Below are 22,679 nucleotides of genomic sequence, written 5' to 3'. Positions count from 1 at the left end.
CTCCGCCCCCTGGGGGGACAGGGGCGGGGCTACACCAGGTAATGTGATTATAAGGAAGCTTCAGGGATTGGGTGACCAGGCCCGTGTCCCCCCGCGCACGACCTTTGTGCACCCACGCGTTTGGCACTGCGCACACAAACAAGACTCACGAGATATAAACGACAAGCAAAGCTCTTTGTGATGTCATAATGATGCGTACTAATGGGAGGAAAAGTAAAAGTGTCACGTCAATGACACGTAAGACAAAAAGTGCCACCCTCCGGAGTCCAGATTTCAAGTTGTCGAGTTCCTTCCCCGCATCCGAAAACCAAAAGTGCTTGTTTTTCAGTTATTTTTGCGTTAAAACAGGGAAATAATATTCTTCTTCTTTTTTTTTTCTCTCCTGGCAGGCACCTACAGTTTCTATTAAAATGCTACAGCTATAAGATCTAGCATTGAACACACAAAGCAACTGCAATGAAAAGAACAAAGTTGCCTTAATATAATAATAATAATAATAATTAATAATAATGAGAAGAAAAATGCAATAATAATTCATAATAATACAGAATAAATCTCTTTTTATAATTAGATTTTATAATTTAAAAGTATATTTTTTTCTTTCTTTGAAATATTTTTTATTCTCATATGTATCTAGTTTTGTGATCAAGATGTTGACTATACTTCAGCGTTATCCAAATCAATAAAAACTAGCTGTGCCGTTGCATATTACAGTCAATGATATGTGAACATGCACCGTGAACCACCCGTCGCTCTCCGTCCTGCGGCCGTGGCATCATAGACGGCCGATGACCATGACGTCCACCACCTCGCCCTTGTGCAGCTCCACGTATTGCTCGGTTTTGGGAGGTAGCATCAGGAGTCCGTTAGCGCTGCGCATGCTCATGAGTCTGCTGCTAACCTGGTTCCCTGGAGGAAGACGAGACGGAGAAAAGCTTGAAAATATGTGACCCTGGAGTCTGGACCACTAAACCAGTCAATTTTTTGAAATTGAGATTTATACATCATCTGGAAGCTGAATAAATAAACTTTCCATTGATGTATGGTTTGTTAGGACAATATTTGGCTGAGATACAACTATTTGAAAATCTGGAATCTGAGGGAGCAAATTTTTTTTTTCTCAAAATATGGAGAAAATCGCATTTAAAGTTGTCCAAATGAAGTTCTTAGCAATGCATATTACTGACCAAAAATTATGTTTTGATATATTCATGGTAGGAAATTTAAAAAAATATCTTCATGGAACATGATCTTTACATAATATCCTAATGATTTTTGGCTTAAAAGAAAAATGGATAATTTTGACCAATGCAATGTATTGTTGGCTATTGCTACAAATATACCCCAGCGACTGGTTTTGTGCTCCAGGGTCATATATACGGCCTTCAACCAGAAACCACTAATGTCAGAGGAACCAATGTGCATCTTGCTATATCCACAATAAGAGAAAATAAGAGAGTATAGCAACCCTCTATGCACTCATTGCCATTACATACAAAGCATTAATAAATTATAGCCTACATTTAAACAACAATAAATTAATAATATATTTTTATATTATTTTATGGATTTCTTTTAAAAATATGTCCCAAATCAAATCAGGTTCTCTTCACAAAATATTGTAAAAATATATATTTTTTTACATAATATATATTTTTGAAACAACAGGCAATCAAGCATTTTTACTGATCGAAATTTAGTTATTAACAATTATACATGGCAACCAAAAATATATGAATCAGGGTTACTATAGTTTAAATTAAAACCATATACAACATTTTTGTTACATAAAAAACAAAGAATAATTCTAAACAAACACTGTCATTCTGAAAGGAAAAAAATCAAGAAAGAATATAATTTATTGCAATTGCTTTTTACACACTCATAAATGAGCTAATATATTGTTTCCTATCAAACACTTACTCAGAAAGTTTAGGCACACTGAAGTGGTGATAGGACACAAAACAAAGTAAAAAATATATCTTTACTAAAACTGAAAAGTGAAATTTTACAATTTATTAGCCAATGGCTTTAGTGACAAACATTAAGTCGCCTAATGCAATTTTGTTGCATATGCATGTGATTTACTCGCAATGTATAGGCAAAATAATGCAGGTCAGTTCTGCGAGACGTCTGTAATAATAATAATAGTAATATTAATGTAATGTGTGACCTGTGCTCTGTGCCCATGGCAGAGGTTCCTGATGGTGCCATGTCAAAATACAGCGGTGATACTCTGGACGGGGATCCAGCTTCACATCACATGACAACTGGAAACAATTAAGCACAATTTAGATGTTGTTATTAAGGCTGCATTAAAGGATGACAGTAAAGACATTTATAAGACAATAAGCTGGTGTGTGGTGGGCGTTCTGGCGCACTAAGGCTGCCGTCGCATCATCCAGGTGGATGCTGCACACTGGTGGTGGACGAGGAGATACCCCCTTACTATGTAAAGCGCTTTGAGTGCCTAGAAAAGCGCTATATAAATGTAACAAATTATTATTATTATTATAATGTAACAAAAAGTAATATTTCAAATAAATGCTGCTCTTTTGAACTTTCTATCAAACAAAGAATCCTGGAAAATAAAATGTATCACAATTTTCACAGACAATTTTGGCAGCACAATTGTTTTCAACATTGACAATAATCAGAAATATTTCTTGAGCAGCAAATCATCATATTGGACTGATTTCTGAAGGATCATGTGACATTGAAGACTGGAGGAATGATGCTGAAAATTCAGCTACGCATCACAGGAATAAATGACATATTACTATATATTACAATAGAATACAGTTATTTTAAATTGTAATAATATTTCAAAATATTAGTGATTTTACTGTATTTTTGATCAAATAAATGCAGCCTTGATGAGCAGAAGAATCCTACTGGCCCCAAACTTTTGAAGTGCTCTATATATAAAGGTCCTTATTCTATGTAAGGTTGAAGGTGGTCTTACCCTGGCTTTTATTATGGTGGGTCGCGGGTCTAAGATTCCCTGCATCTTCCTCAAGGCAGGAATGACGAAGAGGTTACATGTTACGACCGCTGACACAGGATTACCTGTGAATCACCACAAACGCACAGATCATTCACCAATACATGAAAAAATAGCCCAATCTATGTGTTGAAATTACAGACTAGTATGTGTTTTGAAAAAATACACCAATAAACTCTCTCACCGTCCCTACCTGGCAGAGCAAATATAAGTTTTCGAGACCCGTCCATATCAACAGTGGCAAATGTTGTGGGGAGACTAACGGAAGACAAACCAGAGCTCAATACCCGCGTGAACCCATCATCGTCTGACACTCAACATCAGGGTGCTTTCACACTCTAAAGTCATCTGAGACCGTCTCAGGACACGCTTATTTTTAGCATTACAATTATTCTGTTCTATTATTCTATTAATTTAAATAAAATAAATAGACATTCTTTTTGGAGTTTTTAAATTTTAATCAAATTAAAGTGGATAAAAAATAGAATAGTATTAAAATAAATTTTATTTAATAAATTTAAGTTAAAATTACATAAATATTAATAAAACATATTTTAATAAAATACATGATTAAAATAAAATTAATAAAATTTATTATATGGATTAAATGAACTGATATCCAAGTTTTTAGATTCAATTTTGCTCCAATTAAAGTGGATAAAGACTATTATATAATAACAGTATTAAAAACCATTCTATTCTATTATTCTATTAATTTCAATAAAATAAATATAAATGTTAATTTATAATAAAATAAATGCCAATAAGAAAATAATGTTAATAAAATATATTTTAATAAAATTGATTAAACTGACTCAAATCTCTTTTTTCTTCATTAAATTCAAGTGTTTGGTTCATTTAATGAGGTTTCAGACGAGAAAACACCCTGATAATGCATTACTTGTACAATCTTCACGCAGATGTCACCTGTTTCTTCTTCAAAAACTCACCCTGGTTTCATGAAGACACGTCCAAAGTGCATCTGAGCATGAAGGTCGATATCAAGCACCTGTTTCAGGTAATCCTGTTAAAACATCCATTTACAGTGATCTTAATGATCCGCTAAACTTGGACCAATTGAAAAAAACAAAAAAACAAAACACTATTCTCTTCTTTAATGTACTTAAAGTACTAGGCACCTCGTTTCTTTAGCAGTAAATCTCTTTGATGTGACAGCCTTACTGCCATCCAGCCACTAGATATCAGTATAAAGCAGTTATTACTAAAGTAAACTCCAAGAGTTATGTTTGTCTTTAAAAAGCTGTAAACTAAATACACACAGCACATGCACAAGCTCTCGTACCTTCTCCCCCATGGACACGCCCCCTGAGGTGATGATGACGTCAGCGCGGCTGATTCCCTCATTCAGAGCATTCAACAGGTCATCAGGGCTGTAGGAAACCAAGGCAACAGTTACCATGACAACCGATGGCACAAAACATGATACTTTATAGCCTTAAAGATAACAAAATCAAACACAATAACTGTAAGCAACTGAATAAAAAGGAGGGTGTTTTATACAACTCTACTGAATTCATTCATTCATGTTTATAATTGGTGAACTGAACTTAAGTTAAGCAACATTTAACAATATTACATGCAATTCCACGAGGCTGTTAGACTGTAGTAATGATTTTCCTTTACAATCACTTCAGGAATTTAGGTTGCATGGTACATATAGTTGCAATAATATATGCATTTTGCTTGCTGGAGTAAAATTATAAATAAAGAGAAGGAGGGTCTATATCAGATTTTCCATTAAGTTTACTTAAGTCACTTGTGTTTAAGTGGAAGATGCTTGAGATTTTTATAAATATGCCCCTGAATCAAGTCTCCATTAGTCAGTTATTATAGGAATATGCACACTTTTTGTGGAGAGAGAATTGGCAGTGAATGGCAGCAGTTCAGTACGGCAGTGAATGCTCTCAAAGATAAAGCTCGACGAGCTCTATACGCAATCAAGAAAAAATCCCAAAATATTGAAATACCGCTTCCAATTTGGTGTAAAATCTTTGATAGAGTAATTCAGCCCATAGCGCTGTATGGAAGTGAGGTTTGGGGTCCACTCAGTGATCAGAGCTACACTAGATGGGACAGGCATCCAACAGAAGCCCTACACACAGAAGTCTGCAAAATGATCCTAAAATTACAAAGGAGAACACCCAATAATGCATGTAGGGCAGAATTAGGCCGTTTCCCATTGATTATAAATATACAAAAAAGATCGCTCAAATTCTGGATGCATCTAAAATCAAATCCCACAGAATCGAACCAAAAAACAAAACAAAAAACTATAATTACATATGACAAAAACATTCATTAATCAGAAATTGATTGGTAAAAAAGAGAGATTTTTCAGTTTTATGTAGTCTAAATTTTACAACAATTCCTCATATTTCTGTCTAAAGGCTGGAAGCTGCTCACTTGTCTCCCACGATGCCCAGGTTGATGGTGGGGTATCCGTGCTCCTGTATGGTGGCCAGCAGCGTCGAGCGGTTCGAGTCTCTGATCTTACCGGGGTGTAAATCATCCTCTGGGTTCAGCAGCTGAAAACACAACAGCTTGCTGCTCAGGAATTGCTTGCATTGTTACAATGTCACTAACATGTCAGCAAAAGTCCACCGGATGATCCAGCAAACTTCTGACAGCTTCTGGGTTTTTGTGAAAACTACAGATTGAACTTTTATATTTTTTAATGCCTGCTCACAAACAGTCACCCATCAGTGCATTATGGGTGTTGAAGCTTTCCCATCATTTTGGCAAAAGGGGCACAGCCTCTTTCTCTATTTTCTCTAGTCATATAGCACTGATTTGAAAAAAAAAAAAAGTTTTATTTAAAGCCCATCCTGCCAGCAGTGAATTACCATTTAATGGAGTTCTCAGAGACGTTTAACTGATATATCAACTTAGGAGAAATAAAAACAGACACAAATGAGTCAGCGAGAGTGTAGAGCTATAACCTTCATCATTTGATCTTGGGGAAGTTTAATGAGAAATGTTTGAGCTGATGTTGAGATTTCTGACTTTGGTATCATGGGAAATTTCTGAATTTTGAGACATTTTTGAGATCTCTGCTGAAACTCTAAAGGAGACACATGTGAGAAATTTTGACTTGTTTTCCAGTAGAAATATCTAGATATTCTTAAATTAAGATACATTTACTTGAGAAGCAAAGTGACAAGTCTTGTGTTCTGAAAAATGTAGAGTTTTTGCTTAAAACAAAACAAAACAGAAACAAAAAACAGAAACAAAAAACAAAACAAAACAAAACAAAACAAAACAAAACAGAAAATCTAACAAAGGGGTCAGAAAAATAATCTTGTTTTTCCTTTTGCTTCCTTTTATTTTTCTGATCCTATTTGGCAGATATTTTTTCTTGTTCTATAGCAAAAACTCAGTTAACCTTGATACGTTTTTCAGAAAACAAGACCTAATATTTTAAACCATTTTGCATCTTGATTTAAGAATGTTTTATTGCAGTGTATTATGCCTATTAGATCTATTACATATTAAATATTGTTTTCTTTTTTATAGGTTTATTTTCAGATATAAGTTGGGAAACAAAATATATACTATATACATTACAAACATAATTTTTATTTTACAAAACCAGAAACATAAAACAGAAGAGAGAAAAGGAAAGAAAGAAATGAGTTTAATGATCCACTGTTTTCTTGATGTGGTATGAGTCGACTTCCAATTCACTAAAATATTATTTTCTAAAAAAATACCCCAAAATTAGGTAGTTTCTGCTTAGAAAAAAGAAGAAAAATAGGTTGTTTTTCAGACCCCATGGACTGATATGTTTCTTGTTTTAATCATAAACTCACTTAATTTTGATACATTTTTCAGACTTAAACATTCGTCCTTCTCAGGTAAATATATCTATGTTTAAGTCTGGAAACAAGACAAAAATCCTGAGTAAGAAAATATTTTTTGCAGTGTGAGAAAGCTGGAGGCTCCACATTAGATCTAATTGCTGTCTAGAAGAAACAGTGGAGATCTAAAGAGCAGTGTGTGTTGCAGTGGCACCTCGTTGCCTGTAGACATCACAGCCACGACTGGAAACTTCTGCACTTCCACCTCTGTGACGCCCACCGTGGCCAGCAGGCCGATCTCAGACGGGCCCATGTGAGTGCCTTTGGACAGCACGCATTCACCACGCTTAATGTCATGACCGATGGGCCTGCAGAAGCAGAAGACGGGACAGACTCCTTCAGACGCATCTGAGACTCACACAGTCACGCTGAGATATACGCTCACAGATATACGCTAACCTGATGTCTTGACCTGGACGAGCCTGAACCAGAATCCGCACCTCAAGCTCTTCTGTGCCCTATAAAAATATATAGTAAATCTATTTATTATATAATATTTATTTTGTATATAATATAAATGTTATAATATTATATAGTATGCATTCATAACTTTAAATGACCACAGTACAGATTTATTTCACTCAGTTACAGTTCCATACTACTCAAAAATGCGGGGTAGTAAGATTTTTCTGAAAGAAATTAATACTTTTATCTATCAAGGGTGCATTAAATTGAGTGACACTAAAGGCATTTATAATGTTACAAAAGATTTCTGTTAGAAATAAATGCTGTTGTTTTGAACTTTCTATTCATCAAAGAATCCTGAAAAATAAAATGTATCACAGTTTCCACAAACATACTGGGCAGCACAACTCAACATTGATAATAATCAGAAATGTTTGTTGAGCAGTAAATCAGTATATTAGAATGATTTCTGAAGGATCATGTGACACTGAAGACTGGAGGAATGATGCTGAAAATTCAGCTTTGCATCACAGCAATAAAATACATTCTAACACGTTCACATAGAAAACTGCTTTTTTAAAATGTAACAATATTTCACAATTTTTACTCTATTTTGGATCAAATAAATGCAGCCTTGGTCAGCAAAAGTGACTTTCAAATACATTAAAAAAATCTTACTGCCCCCAGAACGATAGCATAGGCTAAATAAATAAATGAAAATGATTAAATATTGTATGATTATGTTTTATTGAAGAATAAGCAGGCTGTAACTCACGTCTTCAGACTCTCGCAGGAGTTCGGTGTCTTCAACTTGAACCACAGCATCGGCCCCGCATGGAATAGGAGCACCTGTCGTCACCCGCATCACCTGACACGGCATCACGGTGCGTGTGGGCTGGAAACACACATTACAGCAGTCTGTTTGGATCACTTTCCTCACATCTGAAGGTGGATTTCTCAAACGATATCTTTTCTTTTCTCACCTGCTCTCCAGCCTGAGACTCGCCCATAATAAATCTGTCACCAGGACCATCAGCCGCTGTCAGGACACAGAGACAACACTGTAGCATACTACTGTTTCCCAGCTAACAAAATGTGTTCTAAGAACGTTTTGATTCCATTCCCATTAAGTTACAGACACGATAAAGGTTCCAGATGTTCTCGGAATGTTCATTTTTAATTTTTTTTTAAATATTAAGGGAATGTTCCATTTGAATCATTCTGCAAACATTAAGGAAACGTTACTTTTGAATGTTCTCTGAACATTTTAAAAACAAGCAATAAGTAGTAACCCCTTACGAAAAAGAAGTTTATTCAAGTATGCTATTAGTTTAATTCTTTTAAACTAAAAATAGGAAAGTACTCTTTTAGTCTACTTTTTATGTACTTCTCAGAAATATACTTAAAGTGACATTTAAGTATACTTGACTTATACTTAGAAAAAGTCTAAATATATTTGAGCTATACTTGTGCTCCTAGAATCCGTGTTTTCATTGTTATACGGTAGGGGGCGCTAGTACTCATCTTCTGTACAGAATTCCCCCCCAAAAAAACTCAAGTGAAGAAGAACCCAAAACAACATGCTTCCACGTGTAATCTAACATGATCATCAGACATAAAATAGCATCTGTGTAACATTATGGAATAAAACGTCGACCGATGAAGAGGTAATAATGACTGTCAAGCTTTGGGGTGTTGATCAACTTCATCTATGTTTTGATGATTATTTTGAGTCAAATTCAAAGTCTTTTTTTCAGCTTTTTTTTCAAAATATTCTTTATTTTTTATTTATGAAACTTACCCACATTCAAGTGTTTAAAAAAAGAATGCATGAAGCTAGAACAAAATGTTTTTGTTTACAAGCAGATACCCTGTTATTTCTTTTGATGTTTTGTATGTTTAGATATTCATATAACAAAATATATACAAATGAATACCTAAATAGGGACATAGTAATATACTTAAAGTATGATGTGAAGTTGACTTAAAGAACTTACATTATAAAACGTCTAAGCTTGTAGTTTACTGAGACTATACTATGTAAGTATACTAAAAATGCTACAAGTATTTAATTAGTAAACTATCAGCATACCTATACGTTCACTTTTAGTAAAGTTACAGTAAAAGCTAAAAACTTTGATGTAAACTTGTTGTGTACTCAAAGTTTACTACTGGTATGCTTAAAGTATACTTAAAAGTATACTTTTACATACTAGAAAGTGGGCCAATTTAGTCCCAAGGAGTATTGAAATAGTACACTTACGAGTATACTACTGATATTTGTATACTTACTACATAAAGTATACTTAAAAATATACTTGAACTTTACTTAAGTATACTTAATAAATAAACTTGAAGTATACTACTTTTTGGTAAGGGAACGTTGAGAATGTTTAATTTTAATCATTCTGTAATGGATGTTACTTTTGAATGTTTTCTGAATGTTTTAAAATAAGTAATGAACTTTAGCTAAAACATTAAGGGAACGTTCTAAGAATGTTTTGATAACGTTTCCATTAGGTTATGGACATGTCAAAATATTATTTTGAATGTTCTCGCAACATTCAAAATGTCCAGTTTTAAAACGTTATTGAAACGCAAGCCAAAATATTACGGGAACATTCCATTTTAAACATTCAACAAACATTATGGTTACTTTTAAATGTTCTCTGAATGTTTTGAAACAAGTAACGTTACCTAAAACATTAAGGTCAAGGTCTAAGAATGTTTGATAACATTCCTATTAAGTTATAGACACGTTAAAACGTTATTTCGAATGTTCTCAGGAATGTTCAAAATGGGCATTTTTTTATGTTTTAAAAATGTTAGCTAAAACATTAAGGGAATATTTAATTTTCCATTTTGCAGACATAATAGGGACGTTAGTTTGGAATGTTCTTTGAACATTTAAAAAAAAATAGCATGCAGTAATGTTAAATAAAGCATTAAAGGAACGCTCCAATTTTAATAATTCTGCAAACATTATTGGAACAAGTAGTAACGTTAACTTTTAATCCATTTGAAATATTTTGCAGGCATTATTAAAGCTGCAGTCCATAAATTTTGCCTCTTTGTCGCCATCTCTGTTTGAAAACCTGCAATTTCAGCTGTTAGCAGAATTATCTTCCTTGCATGGGTTGTGCACCGGCACGGCTCCAGCGCGGATGAATCTAATGTTTTGAAGAGTATGTGCATGTGGCAGTCAGTCACCGCACCGGTGTGGATGTTTACTGTACTTCGCAATCACAGATTCTAGCCTACGTCTTGGAACATATGACCCAAATAAGAATTTTCACTGTATATTGTCATCTGAACAAGTAAGTAACAAGTCTGCCACGTTTGTTCTGACCAACTGAGGAAAAAAGCATTACCATAAATCATGCTACCAATGGTGATTAAATCTAACGATCAGCTCATATCACATCAAACCGTGCAAATTATTATTATTGTTATACTTTATTCTCAAATTATTCATGTTAACAACATCAGCATTGCGTGACTATGAGTATAGTGTGTATTAGCGTGTAGATTTCAATTTCTGTACAGTCTAATCTCTAATAGTCATACCATTCGAATTTCATATAATGAAATTCTTTTAACCCAAAAAGCAAATTATTCCTTAGTTCTCTTTAAAATAGAAATGTTGTATACTCTCAGGCTGTAATCAGAAGCACATTTAAAACTGGAATATAATTTAATTTCATTTACATGTTTCATAAACACATAATCCTTTCTGGATTACACTCTGCCATCAAAATGATACATTTAATTATTCTAGCTGCTGTGAGAAAAGGCTATAAACGATCCTTCACCTGCAGGATCCTCACATGCCATATAGCCTAATAGCCGGGACTCTTTCTTTATGTCTACAGACGTGATGTAATGACGCAGCAGCATGCTCAAATTTCCTGCGAAAACCTACCTGTACCACTCAAATTAGAAAACATTATTATAAGATAACCGTTGTGAATCCGGCTAAAATAAGGCAATAGTTTTGAACACTGACTGTGTTGGACATTTGGTAAATTGCTGGGACTGAAAGACTGTATTAACATTCACAATAGATTCAGAAATGCTTATGAAGAAACTAAAATAGGGTCAGTATTGATTTTACAGCAACTGAATATTAAGATCTTCCTAATGTTGTGAAGAGACAGATATCATCCTTAACGTGGCCTACATCAGACAAATGTGTTTATAGCCTGTCAGTAAATACTCATGAGCTCATAAATATGCAAATAATGCAAAATCCCTAAATGGTGAAGTGTGCAAGTTCTTGTTATGACATAGCAGGAAACTCCCATCCAGCACCAAGTCCATAAGAAATGAATGGAGCATTTGACATGCATCCCCTGAGAGGCGTTTGGAGCGTTGCCCTCTAGCAGACGTGAGTAATGCTTCAACATGTAGCGCTAACGCGAGCACTAGAGCATGAGTTAACCAGATCTGTCAGAACGCTGGGTTTTCCTGGAGTCATGCAGGCTCTCACCTCTTACAGCGTAGCCGTCTTTAACGGAGGCAGGGAACGGAGGCAGGTTGTCTTTGGCATAAACGTCCTGAGCCAGAACTCGACCCATGCCGTCTACGAGAACAATGCCAGAGAAAAAGATTAGATGTGTTTATTAGCAAATAATATGCATGTAAAACAGGCCTTTTAAAATACATACGAGATGATGTTACCCCCCCAAAATAAAAAAAAATTATAATAAAAATTAAAGAATCTATAGAAAATAAGAATTTAGTGCATTTTAGATGCTGGCTTCTATGGAAGCTTATTTCTGGCAAGGAATAAAAATATAAAAAAAGCTTATGATTCAGACTTTTTTTCCCCTCAGAGTTGCAAGCCGTCTCACAATTATGACTTTACATCTCATTTATGACTTTTTCTTCTTAATTTTGAGTTTACATCTCACAATTCTGACCTTTTTCTCTTAATTTTCAGTTTACATATCACAATTTTGACCTTTTTTATAATAATTTTGAATTTACATCTCGCAATTCTTGAGATTGTTTACATCTTGCAATTCAGTTTTTTCACCACTGAATTATTTATTTTTTTAAAAAGGTAACTGCAACTTTTTCTCACTATTGCGAGTTAACAACTTGCAATTCTGCCTTTTTTCACATAACTGCAAGTTTATATCTCGCAGCTGACAGTTATAAACATATAATTCTTATTTTTTCCCTCATAATTCTAAGATTACATTTTGCAATTCTGTCTTCTTTTCTCTAAATTCATTGTTTACTTCTAGCAATTCTGTTTTTTTTCTATGGAAAAGAGGTAATTGTGACATTTTACAATTCAGTCTTTTTTCTTACACAGTTATAGAGTTTATTAATTAATTAATTGTGAGAGAAAAAAAAAACAATTGTGTGATAAAAAGTCACAATTATGTTTTTTTTTAATTATTTTGTGGCAGAAATAAGCTTCTAAATTTTAGCAGATACATCTAAGATGAAGTTGATGCCCTGCATTTATTCTTTCTATTCTATACAAACATAAATGAGATATAAAATGTTCCTCTGGAACTGCACACACACACACACACACACACACACGTTTGTGAATTGTGGGGACATTCCATAGGCGTAATGGTTTTTATACTGTACAAACCATATTTTCTATCGCCCTACACCAACCCTACACCTGAACCTACCCCTTACAGGAAACTCATTCTGTATGATTTATAAGCCTTTTGAAATATGGGGACATGGGGAAATGTCCTCATAAATCACCTTCTCCTTGTAATACCTATGTCATACCCATGTCATTATACAAATTTGTCACAAAAACACACACACACACACACGCACACACACGCACACGCACACACACGCACGCGCACACTTGGTTTGAAGATAAGAAGCTCTCATCAGATTACAGAAGGATCACTAACACTGCAGATTAACACACACTGACATGATCTACATCTCACACACTGGGGGTTACTTCCAGCATCCAAAAATATGCTTTAGAAGGAATAAATCATTCAAAGAAAGATAGCATGAAAGGTAAACAGTCAATGCAGAATGTGTTTGTACCTCTGTAGTTAATGATCTCAGTGCCCAGAACTGCGGTCATCTCCAGCACAGTGATGAAGGCTTTATCCATAGAGGTGAGAGGGAATGTAGACATACGGTGTCTCCGAGCCACTTTGGTGATGTCCACCGCACTATGACCTACACACACACACACACACACACACAACCCTCAACACTTCATATATACAGATAATACAGTACAAAAGTAAAGCTCAATGGAAGTGTTTTTTTTCTGTGTCTGATGCAGATATCTAGAGATGCAAATGTATAAAGAGGCTTTTGTCATATAATTATATGATAATAAATATCACAAAAACAATACAGAAACTGAATGAAGTTTCTTCTACATAATATTTATGGCATGTCTTTTTAATCTATCTTTTTAAATAGCTTGTCTTTTAAATAAATATAACTATATACAGTGAATTAATGTTATTTTAATATCATTGAGATAATATATATTTTATTAATCTTTTGAATTAAATTTAAAATTTTTGTTTTGTTTAGTTGTGTTTAAAAAATAAAAATAAAATATGTCTATATAGTTTTTTATTATTATAAAAATGTATCTTTTTATTTATTTTATTTTATTTCAGTTAACATTTAATATATTTCAAGTAACATTTTTATAGTTTTAGTTAACTATAACAATCCTGCACTGAATATGATATTATTACTGTTTTAAAATGTATTAAAATACACAGAGCTGCAAATACGATTTCAATGAACTACTATTTACATTTAGTGCAGAGAATTGTTTTATTTTACTTTGTTTCCACTGTGCTGAATATTTATCACCTAAAATAAGATAAAAATAAATCAGTATAAAACAAGAATTTAGTGGAGTTTAGATGCTGGCTTCTCTTGATTGGTTTAGTCACATTCTAGTCATTTGTTCACACATGAAGAAAAAAATATGCACCAGACTCTATTCTGTTAAAAGTCTGTTTAGTGATGCAAGTGACCAAACTGAAAAGTCATACAGACAGAGACTTGAAAAGCACTCAGAGACATTGATATTTCATAATCATTTGCAGGTCAAACACAAGAAAAAGTAATTTCATGAAGAAACACACTTGCTCGTAAGATGTTTTCTTTGCTGCTGCATCGTGACTGCACCTGAAGAAAGAAAACAAGGGAAGAAAGAGAAAAAAACCTGTTAATATTTGATTTTGTGTGTGTTTTCATGGAGCTTTTATGAGATGTTTGCTACTAAACCCCAGAAAACAATAAGCAATGTCATGCTGCTGTCATATCATTATGAAATGCAGAGACAAACACGGAGCTGGGAATTCTGGGATGTAATGAAGAGAGACAGCCAGAGATTCGTACAGAAGTTTGGTGTCGGTAAGATATTTAATGTTTTTGAAAAAAAGTCTCTTCTGCTCACCAAGGCTGCATGTATTTGATCAAAAATGCAGTAAAAACAGTAAAATTGTGAAATATTATTACAATAGCCATTTTCTATTTGAATGTAATTTAAAATATAATTTATTCCTGTTATCAAAGCTGAATTTTCAGCATCATTCCTCCAGTCTTCAGTGTCACATGATCTTCAGAAATCATTCTAATATACTGATATGCTGCTCAAGAAACATTTCTGGTTATTATCAATGTTAAAAACTGTTTAATATTTTTTATGTCAATTCAAAAGAACGACATTTATTTAAACCTTTACTGCCACTTTTGATCAATCTAATGCACCCTTGCTGAATAAAATGATTCATTTAATAAAATAAAATTTAAATCATACCGATCTGAAACTTTTAAACAGCATTGCATCGGTGATGCCATCTAATTGACCTCTCACCTGTCCAAGCTGATCTAAACCAGGCCAAACATAGATAAACCTGTTTTCTTTATATTAAATCTAATGAAAGAAATATTAGAGACCAAAAACATAACATTCAACTGATCATCTGATTTTAAGGCAATCTACTCTATTCCCATGATACAAATCTGTAAATCCTGTCCTTAATAACGCTGCTCTTCTCCTGTCGTCCTCTCTGTCACCTCAGCGTGGTGCTCAACCCTTCTGGACTGGAGTGGTAGTTTGTGATGACTGTACTTGTGAAAAGCACCCTATAATCAGTGGCAGGAAAGCTCTAATAGACTCTCTGGAGCACTACAGCGAGAGGGAGATGGAGCGAAATGTTCCTGAGGAACTACTGCTGCCCGAGGAGCTGAGAGAAGAACGACTGAAGAACTGAAGGAGGAGAGAAAGACAATTACGAGAGCGAGACCCCGAAGAGCACAGAGCTCATGAAACATGAGAGAGAGAGATGCACAGAACAGCTGAAAGAGCAAAACGCAGCGAGGGAATAATAAATCAAACGAGATGATGATGTCAGCAAAAACCTCAAAGTAACTTCTGAAACCAGAAACAAACAAACACACTCTTAACCGACTCTTTGTTTATGGCTTTGCATTGCACAGGTTCAACAACCGGCACTTTTTTAGGCTAAAATCATAATTTTATGCTACTAACATGGTGGCTTTTCATGCCAAAATCATTTTGATGTCAGATAATACACTCAATTAATATTTAGGCTGAGATTTATGTATTTGATTATTGCTTATACAATTTTCCATCCATTTGGATGACAGTTTTAGTAAAATAAACGTAATACGTATTTGTCAGTCATACATAAATGGAACAGGTGAGATTTTCTGTAATAGTACTAATTAACTAAATGCTTTTTAAATATACAATAATCAGGTTTCTATATTTATTAATAAATCCAGTTTGTTTCAGTTTCATACATTTTAACGAACTGAATATTGCAAGTTTCACAGCTAGTCATATTTAACCATGCTCATGCTTTTTAACGTAATACATTTAATTGTATGAAAATATGATTATTTAAATAAAATAAAATAATAAATGAAATAAACTATGACTTTTTTTATGAGTCCAGAAATCTTGTTTCATTTATGTGTGACTGAATTTAAAAAGTATTTATGTACTTAAAATGAAAAATAACACTATGACCTGATTCCTTATTTTATTTATTTAAATTATTATTATTTTATTTGATAGCAGAAATATTACCAGTTTCATTTATGTATGGCTGAATTGTATTTATGTAAAATAAAATAGTTAATAATATATAGATCTGATTTATTTATTTGAGTGCACAAATCTAGCCATTTTCATTTACCTATGACTGACAATTGCATCACTTCAAGCTTATTAGTTAGTTTGTTTTAAAACTGTGTAATATAAAAGGATGGAAATTTCCATGCAATTTAAATACACAAATCTTTAATTTAGGTCTAAATATGTTTTGAGCGTATTGTATGTAGTTTGATTAATAGTTCAAATTCTACAAAAAAGCCTTGCATTGCATTACTTGCATTGATTTAAAAAAAAAAAAATAAAACAATATTTTTCTCCTCTACTCATACAATGTCAATTTTAGAAATCACAGTATCACAAGAATGACAAAAGCACAGAAACAATGACTTAAAAAGGTAATTTTTTTTACACATTTAAGTAGCCTAGTCTTGAAATGAAATATTCATATCATAATTAAATCATTTTATCATATTCAAAACATACAAAAAGAAAAGCAAAATAAGATGCTAAAAGAAAGACACAAAAGCAAATAAGAAGACAAAGAGAGAGTTTGGCATGTGAAGGGCTGATGGTTCTGGGATAGTTACTCGAGAACTGAAGGTCCTATGGCCACGGCGATCATCTTTAAGCACCTCCAACCTACACTGGAGCTTACGGAGATAAAGTCATCAGTCCATCAGTTACAAGCAACAGAAGAAACAGTCCAACAGAACGACAGGCAACTCAAAGATACAGCGACAGACAGACAGAGAGAAAACTTTCAGGTGTCATAAGAACTAGTGGTTGCAAGAGAACATTTAATTTGCAATTACCAAGAATAATACAATAACACACACACAGACACCTTTAAGGAATAGTTCCCCCAAAAATGAAAATTAGCTGAAAATGTCCTCATGCTCACGCCATCCAAGATGCAGATGAATTTGTTTCTTCATTAGTTTTGGAGAAATGTAGCATTCCATCACTTGCTCACCAAATGGATGCTCTGCAGTGAATGGGTGCCGTCAGAATGAGAGTCCAAACAGCTGATAAAAACATCACAATAATCCACACCACTCCTGTCCATCAATTAACAGCTTGAGACATTTTTACTTTCAAACCACTGCTTCTGAGTCCGTAATCCATAATAATGCTTTCTCCGGTAAAAAAGCCCATCTCCTGTTGTCTCTCACTGTTTTGGCTTGTAAACGGTGCTTGATCTGTGCAGCTCTGAGTAGGAAGTGTTATTATGGACTATGCCCTGATATTTTAGCCGGAAGCAATGGGTAAAAATGTCTAAATTATGGATTTGTTTCTTTTTGCTTCACAAGATGTCAACTGATGGACTGGAGCAGTGGTGTAGTCTAGTTTTTAGTGGGTATACTCTGATTTTTCCCTCCCAGCCTTATACTCAACGTCCCAAAGCGAAAAGCACCACCACACTCACTAATTCATACAATATGCATCTATGTAACTGAGAGCATTCTGAAAGACTGCTTATGTGATATCAGCATGTCAATTTATTATAAGCAACAGAGGACTTTAACAGCCAATGACATTTGCAGCTGGGGAGATTGGACTAATTTTCTACGGTTTAGTGTTAATCCTTTAACTCAGCCAGTTACATCTATCTTAAGAATAAGCTCAGGTTTTATCAGCTGTCAATTTTCAATGCAGTGCCTGTTTTTAAAATTCCCTAGCCTGACTTTCAGTCCATAAGCCTGGTCAGGAGTTCTCATCTCTCTCATCATCTGAAACAAGGAGATATAAACATTGTATTTAGTTTAACTGCTGTACAAAGACACACACATACACCCCTTCTCCCGCATTCACTGATCCACCACCAAAATAACAGAATTTAAGTTATTAGCTAGTTATGTTGGCTTGAGAAAGCCAACATACTGTATTTAAACTTCTTCTATTTAAACTTCCAACTGTGCTGTACAGTGTATATCCTCCAAGGGCTTTAATGCTACAGGTACAAAACTCATCAGAGACCTGATGAGACTTACAGTTTTCGTATTAATAATAATAAAACATCAAAGTTTCCCATAGACTGGCATTGGCTGAGCAAAACTGCCCTCTCAACTGCAGTCCACTAGAGGGAGCCACAGAATAGGAAATCTTTCAACTCCCCTCATTGACTTTCGTTTTCAGTCAGTTAAATTTACAAATAATTGCATATTTTCCTTTATGCTGCCAAGCAAAGCTAACATATTTGATCATGACCAGGTCAGGTAGTGACTATCTGATGTCCAGAGGCCAGTGTGAAAGACAGTTGACTGATCGGTCACTGCTCCGATGGGGCCACTGGTGCGTCCTCACGAAACAAATCATTTGCACGTTTTTTTAAGCCTTGCCAATTAAAACATTCAAGCAATTTGTGTCATCAGGGGCAGGCTTACGAAAACACTGAAAGAGTGTAGCTTGAGTTTGCTTTCGTTTCATATCTCCTTTAGTGATTCACATTCAATTCTGTGCAAGAGTTGGGCACTGGTCAAGAAACTCTGCGTGATTTTCAAAAAAATCGGTGCTTTGCAACACAGACGGTTTTTTACACAACACAGACGCCTCACGCTTTGTTAAGTGGGTATATGGAAATCCTTGAGTTTTCCTAGCGGTTATATGGCGTATACCTGCGTATCACGTAGACTTCACCACTGGACTGGAGTGGTGTGGATTACTTGTAGATTATTGTGATATTTTTAGCAGCTGTTTGGACTCTCATTCTGACGGCACCCATTCACTGTAGAGCATCCATTGCTGAGACACTGATGCAGTGATAAACTTTTCCAAATCTGATGAAGAAACAAACTCATCTACAAATTGAATAACCTAAGAGTAAGTTTATTGTCAGCAAATTTTCATTTTTGGGTGAACTATTCCTTTAAAGTAATGCTTTATAGATAACTATACAGCCAGTCAGACATAAACAGTTTAAAGTCAACATGATGCACCATCCACTTTAATAACTGCAATTGCAGGAACATGTATTAAGTAGTAAATAGAGTACATTTCGATTTCATGTTGACTTTAAAGTGAACTCAGAGGAAGATACAACAGAGAAACTGAGGCATCAAAACAACTGACGGACGCTATAAGCAGAGAGAAGGATGTTATCTCTCTCTCTCTCACACACACACACACACACACACACACACACACACACACACACACACACACACACGCACACACACACACACCTTCATACAGACCAATTATGACATCTCTATTATAACTATCATATTAAAAATGAAACTAGTAATTAAATCACACTAAATAAGACTTTCATTACAACAACCGTAAAAGCACTGGGATATCAATTCATCAAACAATTCCCTCGTTAAATATCCTAGATGTGGGGTAATTAATACAATACTGACCTAATTTGCAATGGGTTTACAAGAATTCGCCAAGAAGATGATTTATTCTTTTTGTGATGTCACATGATAGCTAATAAATCATCTTTCAGCTCATGGTGTTTTTGAGCGATCAGTAATTGAAAAAAAAGAGCAGTTTGGTTTCAGGTCTTTATGCTCTTATTCTTGAAAATTAATTTAATAACTTCAGAAATTGGAATTAATTTGAATGTTAATGGAACTCACTGTGCTTGACATCCCTATTTGGTGGATGGAAGTGGAATGAATATAGAGATTCACAAAACATGACAAATCCTTAATGTCCATTAATCACTCTTAAAAATCTAGGTTCTTTATTGGCATTGATGGTTCCATGAAGAATCTTGAACATCCATGGAATCTTACCATTCCACAAAAGGTTATTTACAGAGGAACAAAAGAGGTTCTGTTAAGAACTGTTTACTAAAATGTTTTTGGGGAACAAATAAAGGTTCATCTATGGCATTACTGTGAAAACACCCTTTATTTTTAAGAGTATATGTACTGAAAGTGGAGTGTGTATGGGTTAGTTGTATTAGTGATGGTTGTAGAATCTAGACATACTGCATAGAAGACAAAACCATATGATGGAGCATGTACTGTAAATAAAGACAGTGACAGGGTGAACATCTTGTGAAGCTGAACTCAACACACTCCTGAAGTGCAGAGGCATCATGGGAAATTACATTTACTCACAAGCATGTGCTTTAATTCACATGTGCTCACTCCTCTGCAACAAACATAAACTCTTATGCCATTTAAAGTTGATCTTCATAAATATGTGTCTCAAGTCAGTCACATTTAGCACACGGTCTTAGAACGAAGCATGCTGTCTTAGAAGACTGCTGTCTATGTGGGGATCTCACTAGGATTTGGAACAGAACTTTGGAACAGGGATGTGTTTTTCATTGAATCAGGATTATTATGGTTATCTAAAACTAAAACTATTAAAAAATACATTACTGTTACTTGAAAAAAACTAATTGAAATAAAATTAAATATTAGCATTTCTCACTAACTTGAAGTACTAAAATAACTAAAATAAATAATTATTAAAACTATATAGACATATTTAAAAAAATAAATAAAGCTGACGACAAATATAGCTTTAACTAAAATTAAAGTGAAAACAGAAAATATGCAAATAAAATCTAATTTAATATATTACAAAACTACTATATAATTGATACTAAAATAACTCCAGCACACATATAACAAACATATCTGCAAACACACTGTTAAATCCTCGACACAAACAACATCACACGTGAGTTAAAAAAAACCAAAAAAACAATGGAGGTGAAGGTGAGCAAAATCATTTTGGTTATAAGTCGCTTTGGATTAAAATATCAGCAAATAGAACATTTGAATGTGTTACTTTTCATTTCTTTGTAACTGTTTGTGACATTTACTCACAATTTCTGAGTTCTACACCAATTTTTATAGGTTAATAATTAGAAACTTTTGAATATTAGTTAGGATGGTAAATGTTGAGAAGTTTATATGCTTAAAGAAATAATGCTAACCACATGGTGGTTTGGCTAAACTGATTTTTCCTGTATTTGAGCTGCTTCAGTAGCTGTCGGCAATAGAGTCATGTTTACAGGCTGAATTAGTCTCAAACTATGATTGAAGATGAGCTCTTTACCTGGTCCAAGGTAGAGTACCTTGACTTGAGTGTGATGACCTCATCCAGGTGTGCTCTGAACTCTCGCCGCGACGCCTGGAGGAAGCCACAGGACAGTCACTCCCCCGAAACACACACACACACACCCCCACACACACACACCTCTCCATATCCAACAGGCACAGATCCACAATCTATCCGCATTCAGTCAAACACATTTATAAGCATGCGCTGCCACAAACATGAACACACACACAACTCTCTCCAGCAACTCGCAGTAATGAAACACACTGCTGTGATGTGTACAATGGAAAATATGAGCAGCTGAGCGAAATGAAAACTCACCCGCATTCAAAGCAACTCAACTGATCTAATGCTGTAAATCATGAGTGATCAGGAACAAACCAAGAGAAAAGAAATCATGGAGCTGGAGAAATCACATTCAAAGTGAATAACACTCAAATCAAGCTTCTCGAAGCAATTTAACTTATTAGGGCTACTAAAGTTTTGGGAAACTGTAGTTTGTCAAGGTATAAGCTATTCAGATTGAACATAACACAGCTATAGTCAAGCTACTTACAAGCAACTAACAAAACACAATAAAGTAACCGAATAGAAGCTATAAAACAGAGTAATATGATTATAAACGTGTTTGTCTCTAAAACAATATTTTCATCAGAGCAGTACAATCTGACAAAAAAGTTTTTATTTTACCATTCAGTTTTCTGTTTTTAATTGAAAATAAATAAATAAATAAATAATTACTGGAAAAAGACAACAGCTGTTTTAAAAGCTAATGTTGCACTAATAAAAAGTAAAAAAAATTTTTTTTTTCTTTAATGATTTCTATGAAGTCAGTTTTTTCCATACATAATCTATTATGTATATATATATATATAATCCATTTGTTACTGAAAAAGCAACACACTTTTAAATGTTTTAATCATGCTAATATAAATGTATAAACACATATAAATACTTTTTATAAATGTATTGTTTTTTACTAATTACTAAATAAAAAAAATCTCAATACAAAAAAGACAAAGAGATCAGTTTGTTAATATAAATAACTCAAGATCACCGTTTCAGAATAATGAGATGGGTCTTCCTCAAGGGTCAATATTAGGTCCTCTGTTGTTTTCCTTATACATTAATGATCTACCAAATTATTGTATGGAAACTAAATGTCATTTATATGCAGATGACACAGTTATTTATGTATCAGCACAGACTCCACACTTAGCAGCAGATATATTAATAAATTAAA

General features: G+C 34.1%; 1 protein-coding gene across 1 annotated transcript; it reads right to left on the bottom strand.

Moving 5' to 3' along the window:
• Positions 1–607: 607 nt before the first annotated feature.
• Positions 608–21,616, bottom strand: LOC306843531 (gephyrin-like; the record flags this gene model as incomplete). Its single annotated transcript, XM_079375052.1, has 16 exons — positions 608–909; positions 2,174–2,270; positions 2,966–3,069; positions 3,198–3,262; positions 3,955–4,028; positions 4,308–4,395; positions 5,429–5,550; positions 7,037–7,190; positions 7,282–7,340; positions 8,063–8,182; positions 8,271–8,326; positions 11,777–11,869; positions 13,330–13,467; positions 14,406–14,448; positions 21,434–21,508; positions 21,575–21,616. The coding sequence occupies 16 exons, from the start codon at positions 21,614–21,616 to the stop codon at positions 776–778; spliced, it is 1,464 nt and encodes a 487-aa protein (XP_079231178.1). The 3' UTR covers positions 608–775.
• Between the last annotated feature and the right edge of the window lie 1,063 nt (positions 21,617–22,679).

The sequence above is a fragment of the Barbus barbus genome (genome assembly GCF_936440315.1).
Source record: "Barbus barbus genome assembly, chromosome: 24".
Taxonomy (NCBI): domain Eukaryota; kingdom Metazoa; phylum Chordata; class Actinopteri; order Cypriniformes; family Cyprinidae; genus Barbus; species Barbus barbus.
The sequence above is the reverse complement of the archived record's forward strand: the minus strand, read 5'-3'. Positions and strand labels throughout refer to the sequence as shown.